The sequence below is a fragment of the Notolepis coatsorum genome (assembly GCF_963971535.1).
Source record: "Notolepis coatsorum genome assembly, chromosome: 18".
In the NCBI taxonomy this organism is placed as follows: domain Eukaryota; kingdom Metazoa; phylum Chordata; class Actinopteri; order Aulopiformes; family Paralepididae; genus Notolepis; species Notolepis coatsorum.
Window position 1 is genome coordinate 54867744 of NC_140182.1, and position 16657 is coordinate 54884400.

Below are 16657 nucleotides of genomic sequence, written 5' to 3' on the forward strand. Positions count from 1 at the left end.
CACGGTGTTTTTATGAGTGCCCACAAGTAGCCGTTTTAATAATATAATAAGCCGCGCGCCTCGGTAATAATAATAAGCCGCGTTTTTTCTTCCTTCTTCCCAAGATGCACAGACATAGAGAGAGAGAGAGAGATAGATAGATAGATAGATAGATAGATAGATAGAGAGATTAGATGCAGTGTGCTTGTTTTGCAGTGAGTGCTGCGAGCAGTGGTAATAATAATCACTTCCTATATTTGGTTCGCGTTTGGTCCGATGAAGCGAACCGAGACCTACGTTTTTAAAGCTCTCGCTGACAACGTCGTTGTCATTATTAGAAGCAACGAGGAAACAAATGTAATGATCGTTTCGTTCATCGCATAGGCTATTTAATTTTAGCCTATTTTAATACAATTCAAATAATCAAATTGTGCTTAGACTCAGGGAATTATTTTCACCGGACATTAAGACCGGAGAAATTAAATATGTCGGACTTCAGGAGATTTTGCCGGACAAATACCGGTAATTACCGGCTAACGGAAACGCTGGGCTGTACGTCGGTCTAAGATGTCCGGTCCGGGTTTTCCTTCTCGGGCAGGACAAGCGTTTATAACACATGGATTGGGGACACTCGAGCACCGCCGGTTCATGCGTTTGTGGATTATCTTGGCAACACGGCCGACATCATTACTTGGAATGGCGATCAGATAATTGGAATATTCTTTTTGCAGTACATCAGGGCTATTCAACTAAATTGTTCAGGGGGCCACATTGTCAGAAACCCAAGGGGCCACGGGCCGGACTGCCACGGCGCCTCCCCGTGCTATGAATATATGTACACTTGACACAACACGCAACCACATTTTCACAACTTTTATTTAAAGGGGAACTATTTTACTATTTCTTTCACTATTTGGGCACTTTTACACAATTCCTGTGGGTTTATGGTATCACCTCTGTAATATTTTTTTTTTTTATTCATTGTTTTGTATTTCTAATCAAGTACTCAAAAACACGTTTTGAGCCTGGGCTCCAACCACTGTGGGAACTGTGTGGAAACTCAGCTGATTATCATGCAGCAGTTTCTCTCTGACATCACAAATCAGCACATTTTCAGATGACTCAGTTCAGTGAGGGTGAATATTGTGAGAGGAGAATTGGAAGAATGCGCCAATATGAGAATTAGAGACATAGATCATATTAATATAAGTCCACATAGCTAGGAAACAATGCTAAACACTGAAAAAGGCCATTTATAAGATCCCCTTTAACTACATTGCAAAAGTAGTATACTTTTCAAAAAAAGTGCTTCATTTATGTGCAACAACTGCAACATCTCCTCTTCAACATTTCAATATAAAAATTAAATAAAAAACAAACAAGTGCATGATGTGCATATGAACATTCTAACATCAACACTTGAACAAAAAAACACATTTATAGTGCAGCTGAGCTTATGAAAAAGTGCTTCATGTCTGTGCAACAACAGCAAATCACAGCATCTTATTAGCACTTATTGTCGACTCTTAACTCTCAAACATCAGGGGGGTGGGGGGCAGACAGGCCTAGCCTACATACACACATCTAATGAGAGCGATTGCACTTCTTTGACTGAGCAATGGCAGAGAAAGAGGGTTCATAGGAAGTGAGGGCTACCCGCAAACAGTGATGCAAATGCTCATTTGTCAAGGAGGCACGGTTGCTTGTTTTAATGGCATTCATGTGAGAGAAACTGGATTCACAGGTGTATGTTGAGCCAAACATTGTTAGCACAGATATTGCCAGCGTTTTTATTTTGGGGAATGTCTTGACATGAATACACTTTATCCAAAATGTTGTGGTGGATTCATTCTCAAGTGCCTGCTTCAGAGCAGATGATGCTTGCATGTCAATTATTTCAAGTTGCAGGAGACCTTCATCAATGTGAAGTGATGCAAGGAACTCTTGTCCTTTTGTGGAAATAGCAGCTACATTGGCAAATGGGTTGCTCACAAAATGCATCAATTATCTGGACATGTCAAATTCATCAAATCAACTTGCAAAGTTTTCCCTCAATTTATCAATGAAATCTGTCATTAATTGAGTGACTTTTGGCTCAATTGTGCGTGTTAACGTTGACATGAAAAAAAAAAGTAAACAAAAAAATAATAATAAAAAATATTTAATTTTTTTTTTTTTTTTTTTTTTTTTTTTTATTATCATGTAATCTTTGGCGGGTCGGTCAGAATCATCCCGCGGGCCGGATCTGGCCCGCGGGCCGCCAGTTGAATAGCCCTGCAGTACATCATAGACAAGGTAAGGGCTATATGCTATCAATCTTGCGTTGATCCTATAATTCCTTCCCCATGATCGGAGCGTGTGTAATGTACTGTGTAACATATTCCGTTGGTGACGATCGAAGCATAGAACCCCACCCCCCCCCCCCCACCCTTTCATGCATGCATGATGAAACATAATACCGATAATCTAGCGTTGATTTCAGATTGATTGTTGATCCAAGCGAGGAATGGCACGATTTCTAGTGAAATGCACTGAAACGCTGTTTAGCCGCGTTTCCTGGGATTACACAGAATTACTCTAAAACTATACTCATATTCACCACGGTATAAAACAGGGATGTATGGATGAAAAGATTATATGTTTTTTGCATCTTGACCGGAAGAAACTCAATGACAATCGACTATATTATTAGATCCATAGCTATAATATTTAATATAGTTTTAGCACTGCAAACACAGGCATGTACCCCCATTCATTACAGTGCTGGCACACACGGCCATACGCCCACAGCGACCTCTGGCGCCCAATGTGTTAATCTTAATCAAGGATGAAGACTATTTCACCATACATGAGATGCATCATAGCTTTTTGCTCGCTGATGGGGTCCCATGTTGTGCAGTAGGTGGTGGTGCCCTTTTTTTCCTTCCGCCCCTGCCCTTCAAACAGCCTGAGTCCCCACTGAATAGAAGTATTCTGCAAAACTGTAGTTATGTACGATTGTTTTAACCATGTGGTTTGTGCATCATTAGGCTATGTGTTGTGATAATGTTAGCAATACGCTATCTTTCTCATTGTATTCAGCCTTCAATATAAATTCTCCAAATACAAGCAAAAGATGCTAGGGACTGTGAGGGAAAATTATTTATGTATGATATCTCATTTATAATGTACAAAATTCACAATTAGATATATTTGATTTCAGACCATAAACACTCTGCGTCTGTCCCAAAACCTAGTGCAAAGGTTCGCTTGTGCAAACAAGCCATTGTTTGCACAAGCTGACTGGCCCCAACTCGTACACTGCTGACTACCCCCCACCTTTGTATTATCATGTGCCCCGAAGTAATTTCTATAAACCCTGTCTGCCCCTCAGAATCATACCACTATTATCACTGCCTTTGTCATCATGACCTCAAGATGACATGGCACACTTGTACCCCCCTTGTATTGGCCCTGTGTAAACATTACACCACTGTTTCCCTTGGATGGGACTTCCTTAACGTGCATGTATTGGATTGGATGACACCGCTGTCATCTATGTGATTGGATCAAACACTATCATGTTACCATGCCCACTTTTACCCTATATAAACTGTATTAAAATGTTCATTCAAGTGTGCAACTCGGGGTAGAGCATTTGATGTGCTCTGCCTTGACTTGTCACCATTTGTATTCTGCAGAATATAATAATAAATCACTTTTAACTGTGAAAGACTCTGTATCCAAAGCTATATTCATTTCATGCATTACCAAGGGTTTATGACGACTTTTATTTCCACAACAGGACATTAATATGATTAGGCAAAATGACTAAATCAGTGATGCAATATAAAATCATATTTAGGATTGGCCTATTTTACAGACCTGCGAACAGGCATTTGGGGGGGGCGATAAGCACTTTATGATAGCAATGAGCACTTTGATAGGCAGGCACTGCCTAATATGCACTTTAAAACAAAACAAAAATAGAGCACTTTAGGATAGGCCTAGCTTAGCTCGCACTTTAGCATTTGCACTTTAGGATATGCCCCACCTAGATAGCACTCTAGTCGTATTTTAGGATAAGTATTACTCATGTCATTTCTACTTTGTGTTTTAACTTTGTAATTGTACCGTATGGATTCCTGGTTTTATGTATTGTTCTGGTTTTATGTATTTTGGTTTTATTTGGCCCCCTCAAACTGAACAGTGACATCTCCTTAGCAAATGATCTCAATTCCTTCTATGCGAGGTTTGAGGCTGTGAATAACAACACCAGCCTACAAACCACGGCAATGGGGGGGGAGGGGGGTCTGCTGATGGAGACTCAGTGTTCAGGGTAACAGAGCATGAGGTGAGACGGATCTTTAAAAAAGTCAATATCAGGAAGGCAGCAGGACCGGACGGCATCCCCGGCCGCGTCCTAAAAGTCTGTGCCGACCAACTGGCCCCGGTATTCACTGACATCTTCAACCTGTCCTTGGAACAGGCTGTCATCCCCACCTGTCTGAAGAAGTCCACCATCATCCCTGTACCCAAAAAATCTACGCCCGCTTGCCTCAACGACTACCGCCCTGTAGCCCTCACCTCCATAGCCATGAAGTGCTTTGAGAAGCTAGTGAAGGGCTACATCTGTTCCTCCCTCCCCATCAACCTGGACCCCCTGCAATTTGCATATCGCCCCAACAGGTCCACGGAGGACGCCATAGCCCATGTGCTGCACACAGCAGCATCACACCTGGACAAGAGGCAGGGGAACTATGTGAGAATGCTGTTCATCGACTACAGCTCAGCATTCAATACCATAGTCTCCTCCAAACTCATAGCCAAGCTCAGGGACCTGGGCTTGAACTATGACCTCTGCCAGTGGGTCCTGGACTTCCTGACGGGCAGACCCCAGGTGGTAAGAGCAGGCAACTGCACCTCCTGTCCTCATCCATCACGCTCAACATAGGGGCCCCCCAGGGCTGTGTTCTGAGCCCCCTCCTCTACTCCCTGTACACACATGACTGCGTGGCACAGCGGAACAACAACACAATCATCAAATTTGCTGATGACACAGTAGTGGTGGGCCTGATCTCTGCCAACGACGAGAGGGCCTACCTGGAAGAGGTAGATAATCTGTCACAGTGGTGTCAGGAGAACTGCCTCTCCCTGAACATCAGCAAAACAAAAGAGATGATTGTGGACTTCTGGAGGTCGGGGGTCAAGGACTACAGCCCCCTCAGCATCGACGGGGCACCGGTTGAGAGAGTGAACAGTTTCAAGTACCTCGGAGCCCACATATCCGAGGACTTGACATGGACCACACACATTGACAGTGTTGTGAAGAAGGCACGACAACGCCTCTACTTCCTCAGGCGCCTAAGGAAGTTCCAAGTCAGTCAGAAGATCCTTAGGAACTTCTACTCATGTACAATAGAGAGCATCCTGACTGGCAACATCACCTCCTGGTTTGGGAATAGCACTGCACAAGACCGTAGCAGACTACAAAGAGTGACACGTTCAGCCGAACGCACAATTGGAGGGGGGCTTCCCACCCTCCAGAACATTTACAACAAGCGGTGCAGGGGGAAGGCTAAGAGAATTATTAAGGACTCGAGCCACCCGAACAACTGCCTCTTTGAACTGCTGCGGTCAGGCAAGCGATACCGGAGTCTTAAGGCGAGCACAGAAAGACTCAGAAGAAGCTTCTATCCCCAGGCCATCAGGCTGCTAAACGAACAATAAACACTATGCAACAACCATCAAATGCACACAGCACACACACCCACACTCACTTAAACCACACAAACACACTTTATATTTATTGATAAAGGATTTGCACTACAACTCGTACACCCACTGTAAATTGTACCTAAATTGCACCTCATCCCATTTCTGCCTTGCACTATATAGTATTGTATTAGTACACTGCACAGTATTGTATATTATATGGTAACTCAGTTACGTCTATTCTGCATCGAACATTGTACATATGTCCAGGGACCGAAACTAAAGCCCGCCGCCCGCCAGGGGCGGGCTGTTTTTACCTTTGGCGCATGACACTTAGAGGGCTGCCTGCCGTGTGGCGTGTAGACGTGTAGTTCATAACTTCATAACGATACTCGTGCGAGTACAGATTATAGCCGCTCGTCTTTTTTTTCTCCGCCGCGAGATCGTTAAAAAACTACAAGTCCCACATCGCACTAGGTCCAATCACAGTAGAGTGACGTGACTGGTTTCATGAGAAAAAAAGCAAATGACCAATCGGAAGCTATCATTTGGCTTGTTTACTTCCATCTGCTCTAGTCTATATCGGACCTCCAAGAGTCTAACGTTACTGTTTAAACAATGACCCAGTCAACTATTCACTTTTAGTTTAATACATGACGAGGCATTGTCTAACGGTATCTAGCTGGCTAGCTACTGATAGCTGCTGATATCAACAAATGCTCCAGCAATAGTCTACTCGAGTGCATAATACCTCCGGTCCCTCGTTAGCTAGCTTAGCTAGCTCACGTTGATCCATATGTCCCAGTAAACTAAATTGTCTTAACGTTATCTACCGGGCTAGCAGTAGCTACAGATAGCTCCTGATATCAATGTCTTATAACATTGATTGAATGCGTATTCTAGCTGAGGGCATGTTGAATGGGATTTGACAAAAGAACGGTAACGTTATAAATAGGTCCAGCTGCATCGCCGGAGAATCCTTGCATGCTGAATGTAGGGTCTAGCTGAATATAGGGTCTAGCTGCAGGGCCGGAGAATCCTTGCTGGAGCTGGAGGCTACTCAAGTATACACACAGACAGTGGAGCTGTTTGCAGATAGCAAGCATTTTGACTTATTGCGTGGTGGCGATGTCTCGCAGATAATACAACTACAAGTATGATTATATAATATATATTTTATTTAAAAAAAAATTTGTATATAAAATATATATATATATTTTTTTAATCAAACAAATTTTGGCAGGTAATAAATATGCTTGGCGGGTAGACTCTTCCCATCTACCCGCCACTGGCCTGTGAGTCAAAAAGTTAATTTCGCTCCCTGCATATGTCTATACTGAACACTGTGACCTCATTTTTTTTTACTTCTAATTTACATGCTATACTATGTTATTTTATTTCATACTTATCTTGTCTTGCACAGTCTCTGGAGCGTAACAGTAAGAAGCATTTTGTATAAAAGTATTCTGTACTTCTGTATGACAACTATTAAAGAAACTTGAACTTGAAACTTGAACTTGATGTACTGTATGCACTTTGTCTTATGTGGTTTTATGTGGGGACTACCGATGAAAATTAGCCTCGGGTGTATACATCAATGTTTTATTGCTAAATGCTCAATGTTCATTCATATACATTGTGCCTTACAAATAAACAATTTTTTTTCTTTTACTAAAGCGACCTACCTATCCCATCACTTCATCACGAAGTAACGACATCAACAAGTCATTATGAAACTGGACTACAGTTTCAGTTGACAAATTGAAAATGGAGGACCCGTGTGTAAACAAGACAAACGTCTTTTTCTGGCCTTCATCCTCGACTTATCAGTGGTTTGTTTTGAGCTGTACTGTATTGTACCCATTCTGCAATCTGTTGATTGAAAACTGTATTAACAGATTGCAGAATGGGTACAGTACAGTACAGCTCAATACATACAATTGTTAAGGGGATGCAGACCAGAGAAAGACTTTCGTCTTGTTTACATCAGGGTCCCCCATTTTCAATTCATCATAACATATATGACATACACGACATACAGATAGACAGTACTGCTACATCTATACATTTATGACATACCAGATTTGCAAATACAGTACCATTTGTGATACAAAAAGAGTCCAGAAAAGAGAGTATATACATTTGACGTAGAAACTGTACATTGGAGGAGGTTGGGTAGGTGAGGTGGGGTTGGGGGGGGGACTGTACATTGGAGGTGGTTGGGTGGGTGGGGTGGGGGGTTGGGTAGGAGGGGTGGGTGGGTGGGTGGGGGACACTGTACAACTGTACAAGCAAAACTGTACATTGGAATATTGACAAAACCATACTTGGTCATTTACTGTACATTGGAGGGGGTTGGTTAGGACATTTACAGGGGCCAGTTTCGAATTGCAGTCTCCCGTAGGTGTTCTTTGAGAGTGGTTTTGAAAGTGGGTAGTGACTAGTGATTCACATTCCTTTACAGCTTTGGGTAGGGCGTTCCACATTGATGTGGCATAATTGCGAAACGTGTTTAGTCCCTTGTTTGAGCCGAATCTGGGTTTAACATGATTTGTGGAGCTCCCTCTGGTGTTGTGATCGTGGTATTCACTGACCTTTGGGAAGTATTTTGACATGTACATGGGTATCTTGGTCGTGTAGTGTATCTTGTAGACCAGGCCCATTGCAAGTTGCTGTACTCTGTCGTCTACTCTAAGCCATCCTAGGTTGTCAAAGTGGGCAGGGGTGAGGTGGGTTCTAGGAGTCAGGTCAAGCAGTAGTCTGACCAGTTTGTTTTGAGATGTTTGTAATTTTGTTTTTAGCGCCTTTGAGGTGCTTTGGTACCATGAGGTGCAAGCATAGTCGTAGTACCCTTGAATGAGTGCTCCTGCCAGAGTCTTCAGGGTATTCTTGTTTACCAGTGAGGAGATCCGGTACAATAATAGAGTTCGTTGGTTGACTTTTTTTTATTACATTGGATGCCATTTTGTCACAGTAAAGATTTGCCTCTAGAATGGAACCCAGGTAGGTAATTTCTTCTTTCCTTGTGACAATATTGTCACCCACTGTAACTGAGAAGCCGTCGGTCTTGCTGAGTTTGTTATTTGAACCGAAGAGAATGGACTCTGTTTTGCCCATGTGTAATGATAGTTTGTTATCAGCGAGCCATATGCAGATTTTGCCTAGTTCCGAGCTGAGGGTTTTTTCAACCTGTAACTTGTTCTCGTCAGAGACCAGCAGGGCTGAGTCGTCCGCAAACGGGAACAAGTTGCACTCACAGGCTGACGACATGTCATTTGCATAAATTAGGAAGAGTAGCGGTCCTAGTATGCTTCCTTGTGGAACACCACAGCTCACTGTGAGGGGGGGGGGGGGGGGTAGGATATTATAGTACCGTTTACCTCTACCATCTGTTCTCTCCCCTCCAGGTAGGATTGCATCCAGCTCACTGATAAGCTATCAAAACCAACTGCTAAAGTTCACTTTCTAAGTACGCGACAATTTACAAGACATTGTAAAATAATGTAAACTGGATGTAAACTGGATGCATAACCCTTTCAGGTGTAAAGTGTAATGAGGATGCTTAGCGGCTAGGGTGTTAGGGACCAATTTTAAACATTGCTTCTGCTGGTACAATTGATATACAATGTTATAGAACAGACTCTAAGAAGCACAACACACTTTGTTTCGTGAAGATAGGCCCTACCATTGCAGAGATACAACACTTTGTGAACCAAGACAGGGTCAAAAAGGTCACGCACCTCACTGCATATGTTAATGAGACACCTGTGTTCAGTAATGGCACCAAATGCACCTGTTTTACCACTACTTTTGACATACTTTCCTTAATAGCTTAATATAGGTTGGTCACATTGTAATGACATTTTCAGGGATGATAGACACTATAATGCTTGACATAAGAATTTTTTTTTTATCTGAAAAGATTATGCTAATCCAATGAATAATATGCAAATGTATGTGTAATTTATGCAAATATCATATTAAAAACTCTTTTAACCGCTCCATTTACCCGAATCACTTAAAATTGTTATAAGTAACATTGCTCCCTTTGTGCTGAACATGATTTGTAGTAATATGTGATGAATTCATAAATAATTGTGATTTTAATCCATACATATTATGAAAATGATTTATATAATAGGCGAAACATAGTATTGTGAACTATGTGAACTGAGTTATGATAAGCCCATTTATATAAATCTATATATAATATACATATATATTGGGGATGTCCGATATTATCGGCCGATAAAAATAAAAAATTATAAAAAATAAAAATAAAAAATAAATAAATCTTTACATTTATTTAACCTTTATTTACCCAAGTAAGCAAGTAAGAACAAATTCTTATTTTATTTATTGTGAAAAGTATGCATAATGTTGTGTTTTTGGGGGGGGGGGGGACCCTGCATGTATCGGTTGATATTGGTATCGGAAATTAAGAGTTGGACAATATCGGTATATCGGTAAAAAAGCCAATATCGAACATCCCTAATATATATATAAATAATATACATATTACATTACCATTGACAATTAGCAGGCTCGATGTCAGGTCAATGTAACATAATAAGGAGACGGTAGCCAAAGTAATCAACAAAGAATATTTAATTAATAATTACCATGGTTTTGAACAGCCCTTTGTTTGAAATGTTATGACTAAACCAGTCAAATGACAAATTTGATTCCAGACAGTCAAAATAAAATAGTCAAAGCAGTTTACTGTTGAGTAAATAATAATATGATTACAAATTCATAACACATAGAATGCATTTCATATTAATAATAAAACCAAGTTACTTAAAAATAATGAATGAGCTCCAAACTTAATTCATCATCTCATCTCTCATTTTTCAATTGTAAGGTCTCCAATTTGCAAGTCTTGTAGCAGTGGGAATTCCCATTCATCACCAACATCGTATTTTATTTTGTATAGTGTGTTCAGGGGGTTTGCTCTTTTTTTGGTAATCTGGAGCACAGTGCCAGCGTACCACACTGGGGCTGAATCCTTTTCTTCGCAGCAGTTGTGTTGCACCCTCTGTCCCACCAACTTCTCAGGTTGCTTTAGGTAGTCAGTGATATTATCTTTCTGTGTTTCCTTCTGTCTTTTCTTCCTTGCTGCACTCAGTTTCTCTGCCAACTTCCTTTTCTCTTCAACAAGTCTTGCCATGGCTTCTTCGTGTGTTCTATAAGTTAGAGCCGGCTGCAGATCATTTTCTTCCTCTGCTTCCTCAGTTTCCAACTGGTTGATATGCAAAACTTCAGCCAGATTTGATGTCAACTCCTCCACAGAGAAGACGTGAACTTTCCCATGCCTGGTCACTGTCTGTTGGAAGAGTTCCCTTCTCCCATCTGCTTTAAGGACCGTCTTGTGAAACTGTAACTGAGTGACTAAGGCTTGTGTTTTCTCCTTATCACCTCCAAGACCTGCAAGATTGACATCCATGTCTGTGGCGGATCGCCAGACACCCCCCAATTTGGCTATCTTATTGGTGATCTCAACCTTCTTTGTCTTGTCCCGCCTCTCCCTCTCTCTTTTTTGTTCCTGTTTTTTTAGGAGATTTTCTTGATGTTGTCTTTTTATACCTTCCTTTCTTGCATTGTATCTCTTCAACACTTCGGCAGAGGATTTTCGGGCCATGTCCATCTTCTCTTCCTTCTCCTTTGGAGTCAGGTTGTCTAGCCATTGCATAGTCCCGTTATGCAGCCACATAACCATCGCCTCATGTGAGATGGTCCTGGCAGATGGCTTTTGTCTCACCAGAAGGTCAAGAACAGCGAAGTTCCTCTCAGACAGCATGTTGGTGGTTGGGACATTGATTTGAGGCATGTGCCAAATCTGGTGAAATCCAGAACCTGAATTCCAAATGTGGAAAAAGGACATATGAAAATTCCATTAACTTTCATGATCTCATGCTGTTTTTTGTTGTTGTTTTTTAGTAATAATATTTTTTTAAGGTCAATATTATAATCAAACATCATTGGTATGCATTGCATAGTCAGGGATAAATAGTAGCAGATCATGATGTTAACAAAACATGACACACACACACCACCCACACACACACACTAGGGATGTAACTGTACACCGGTTTTGAGGTATACCACGATAGAAAGCAAAAATGGTTATCAGCCTTTCCTTATTATAACACCTTCAAAATAAACCTGGCTGGGAGCAATGTTGTAGTTGATGTATGGAAGACAGAAAGCATCATGAACAACAGTACTTAGCAAGAAATTGAAATTAATACCGATCAGGCATGTCAATGTTTTTTTTTTTTTTTACCAGTGCAGTGGTTTGGCCCAAATTAGAACAGTCTAAAAATGCATTAAACAGCTTTATTATGACATCAGGTTATTGGATGATCTGTCAGATATCTCACATCATCCCCCTCCTTCTCTACCCATTCTGCAATCTGTTAATAAAGTTTTCAATCTCTCCTCTCTTCCACACACACACACACACACACACACACACACGGAGCAGAAGCAGAAGTGCTCATTACTTATTATTAGCACTATCAGCTTTGTTTGACAGTGATTAGTTTAGAACTTTAGGTAAAAGTCCGACTGAAGCAAGCTAACGTTACACACTCCACCGCAAGCTGCTGCGGCTTCTGTTTACTGCAGCGACTCCAGCGAGGCTGCAGTCACTCGTTTGCTTCCTGGTGTCACCACAAAATCCCGGAGCGCATCACGGGATTGGATCAACCAACAACAATTTATATATCAAAATGTAGCAGAACTTGACGTTTTTAGCTATCTATGTTGTGAATACATCTGAAAAAAATCCTGTCATAACATTGAAATAAAGTGATTCTTACCTTGTATTTCAGTCAATATTCATTGTCTGCTTTCTCAACACACTTGTGGATGTCGAGATGGGTCTTGGCAAGAACGATGCACTCCAATCCAGTAGTTTATCCATTGGTGCAGTTTGCTCTTGGAAGACATTTGACCACACCAGGTTTTGCAAACCGCTCTAAAAAGTGAAATCCAGCCGGAATGCACGCTCTGCTGGTCGGTCACTGTTTTAATGATCTCATAACTTATTATTAAAACGGACATTGATCAAATAATACAGAACTTTAAAACAAAACACATACACGTATATTTTAATGTTGAAATGTAAAATGTATTGTCATATATTTGGAACAGAGAGTGGGTTTTATATTTGTACCTCTGTGTTATTTTGTATAATTCTTCCTAGAGTCCACACTCTAGCACTTGACCTAACATTAAGATTGACAAACCTGTTTCATGTTTCTTCGTCTCAAGCTTCAGAACATCCAACATCTGGCGCTGGCGAGCGATCTCTTCTTCATAAACTGTTATGCTGTTTTCAAATACTCCAAATATCTCATCAGCAGCTGCAATAAGTCGCTTATTGACTAAAGCTCTCAGCATCTGTAATGTCGACATTTTCAAAGAACGAGAGTTCTAAGCTGAACCAGAGAAGAGACTAGCTAGCCTGTACAATGGTACACTCGCGTACTTGGCGCGGGCATTTGACGTCATTATGTGCTTTTAATTTCCTTCTTCTTCTGTTGAGTTTAACGGTGGTTGGCATCCATATTATGTTGAATTACCACCGGCGCCCTCTACTGGAAACATGATAGATCCACAACACTCAAAAAGATCATAATTTGTTCTTTCCTATCCCTCAACCCTTTCTCTAAACATACTAATCGTGACTCAGAGGCACCAACAACCTCTCTCAACAACCCTTGCACGTCATCTCCAGTAACTCTCAGAACATCCAGAAATATCTTTGCTGCAACTATAAGTTATACCACATCAATTCTCTTAGATTTCTCCTCTCCACACCTGCAGTAGGCTACAGTTAATTACCATTGCCAAAAAGGCCAAACACGTCATCTTATCCTTGCAGAAGCTTTAAATTCAAAGCAGACTGTACTAGGCAAAGAGTAGGCAAAGCCAGAGCAGCCTTCATCATTCTGAAGAACATCTGGTCCTCCAAGGACATCGCCATGACAACCAAAGTGCGGCTCTTCAATTCAAATGTAAAATCCGCCCTTCTCTACGGTTCAGAGACTTGGAGAATGACGAAAGGAACATAGCAGAAGATACAGACCTTTATAAACAGCTGTCTGAAACGCATCTTTGGGATCCGGTGGCCAAACAAAATCAAGAATGAGGAACTATGGCTGAAAGGAAGACAGGAACCAGTAGAGAAGCAGATCCTGAGACGAAAGTGGGGATGGATAGGCCACACTTTGAGGAAACCGACAACCAGTACTACACGCCAGGCCCTGACTTGGAATCCCCAGGGGAAGCGGAAGAGAGGGCGACCTAGGAACACCTGGAGGCGGGACACTGTGGCGGAGCTCAAGAGACGAGGAACTAGCTGGGGGGAGGCAGAAAGGACAGCCCAAAACTGTGTTGGATGGAGAAAAGTCGTAGATGGCCTATGCTCCATTGGGAGCGATGGGCCTAAGTAAGTAAGTAAGACTGTACAGATTTCACACATGGATAATTTATTTATGTCCAAATACAATTACAAATAGGCAAGGGTCATAAGCATTGTTAAATGCAGTGAGACATTAAATTACTTGTAATGCTCAATTGAACCCTGGCGCAGAAGAACAGTTGTGAAGTTAATCTAAATGACTTGGTGTGAATGTGACATATTACAAGAAATTACTCAACCTCTATTGTCTTTAACTATGAATGAACACAACACTCTAACGTACCATCTTTAGATAATAAAGTTTGAAAACATTGTTCCTCTGAAAACTTAAAATGGACTAATATATAAACTGGACTTTTGAAGAAGTCTTTATTTATCATGCAGTGACACACACATTCGATGGGCGGCACACACAGGAACACACACATGCAATTTTTTGGGTTGTCGATAAAATTGAGTCTCTGCGCTTGACCCATCCCGTCGTCCTTCCCCCCAAGGGCAGCCGGGAGCAGATAAGGGCTGCGGCGTGGGGCTGCGCCCCGGGGAACAATCCAAGTGCTCCTGTCTGTCTTCATCAGGGACGTGACAGCGTTTGTTATCTGTTGTGCATGTTTTTCCATTGGGTTTATCTTATCGGGAGGGGAAACCCTTGTGAGCACAGGGAGAACATGCAAACTCCACACAGAAAGGCCCGGGAGATACCCCACCTGGGTACCTGGCAAAGCGGAAACCTGGTCCCTAAGCGGGAATCGAACCTTGTTCTTTGTCAGAGGTACTCAATTAACAAGCTATTAAGAAAACATATAGCATCTGCTTTAAAGGGGCAGTTCATCCAAAATAAAAATAAAAACATATTTCCCCCATTACCCGGGGTGCCATCATCTGGATAAACTACATCTGTGTGATTGGCCTAGTTTTGGATATATCTGCTGTCACTCCAATACAATGGAGCTGAATGGCATTCAACAGCTCAAAGCACAAGGCTAGCTTGCTTTCTACTGAACGTGCAGAGAGGAAATTGCCATTGATATCTATCTTCTCTTCTGACTGTGAAGAAGACGGTAAGCGCATTTCCCATAATGTTGGTGTGTGTTCCAAGTGAAAGAAGCGACCCAACATTGTTCTCTCCATTAGACCTGTCTCTGCCATATAATTTACCTTTTATACTGTAGCTGAGTGAAGCTGTGTGATTTTCCCCTTGGGAGTGTTGTTGTCATTGGTACCATGTCCTGTATTTGTATTGACTTGAAATATGCTTTGTAATAATATAAAACGTAAAAAAAAAAAAAAAAAACACTGTTACTCTCCAACCTGCTTGAATCCTTGTCAGGAATAGTTCAATAACCTGGACTTGGTGTTCCTGTATGTGGTGTTCCTCTTTGTAGTCAAGTTTTGTAGTTACAGTAACCAAGTAGAAGGAACTCAGAGAGATGCCTACACCCGCTCAAGTGGGTAAAGGCCTACCCATCTGGTTAGCATCAGCTATACCCTACCCATCTGGTTAACATCAGCTAAAATACACCCTACCATCCACACCCACCATACCCCTCTACCTCTACCGTTAGCTGTCGAGGGGGAATGATAGAAGAGAACAAGTAATTAGTGGAGTGTTTGGAGTACGATTAGTAATTAGTAACTTGTAGGGTGTTTGGAGTATGAAGAGAAGAGACATGCACTATTCTCTGAAGTGATAGAAGCTAGCATAATATTGTTTCTATGAAAAACTTACTAAGCACAACACTGTGCAGTACTTAAGCCCAAACAGTGAGAGGCAGCAATATGCCAACGGGCATCTAGTCTGCCGGAGTGTAAAAAAAGAAGAAGACCTGTTGCTTGTTTCTCTCGCGAGATCTGGCAAAACCGGAAGAACACTAGTTGACGCGTTATTTTTTTCCGTAGCCGCATTTTCCGGAGACGCTCTCTGATTGGCCACTGACTGACGCTCTCTGATTGGCCACTGACATGTGCGCCCAATCGCATGGCGAGCTGTGTCTTTGCCCATTTCCGGGTCTAACAGCCTGCAAACTACCTATCCTAGTTTATCACTGGTTAAGCTTAGGCGACTCTTTCGAAGTTAAGGTTAGAGTTTGGAATCAGGGCTAGTGTTCTATCGCCCTGCTCTAAGACAAACTCTAACCTTAACCAACTTCGAAAGAGGACCTAAGCTTAACCGGTGAAAGAAACAGGCGTCACACGATTGGGCGCACATGTCACATGAAGCGGCCAATCAGAGAGCGTCTCCGCAAAATGCGGCTACGGAAAAAAAATAACACGTTGTTTACTACCGTAGCTTGTTCGGCTGGAGCTTCGCGGTGTGTACATTTCAAACATTTTGGCCTTCGCTTTCACCGTTCGAAAATGTCCAATATAGGACAGTTGAAGGCTTTTGTTTTCGAGCGACTGACAGCAACTGCTGGGGAGATATTCGGAGTCTTTGAAAAAGTGATTCAAGATCACGACGAGAAAGAATCCCATTCGAAGAGGGAGATCGAACGTCAAAAAAGATTGCTGGATATCTTCCTGAAACCCGACCTAAAGATACACACAGCAGGT

At 41.9% G+C, this 16657-nt stretch overlaps 1 protein-coding gene across 1 annotated transcript in view; it reads right to left on the reverse strand.

Moving 5' to 3' along the window:
* LOC311245132 (uncharacterized protein) overlaps positions 1–13144 on the reverse strand; it is a 28604-nt gene extending 15460 nt beyond the window's left edge. The window contains exon 1 of the mRNA XM_084334927.1: positions 12927–13144. Within this exon, the coding sequence (XP_084191053.1) occupies positions 12927–13095 (169 nt within the window). The 5' untranslated portion in view covers positions 13096–13144. The remainder of the gene's footprint in view (positions 1–12926) is intronic.
* Positions 13145–16657: the final 3513 nt, after the last annotated feature.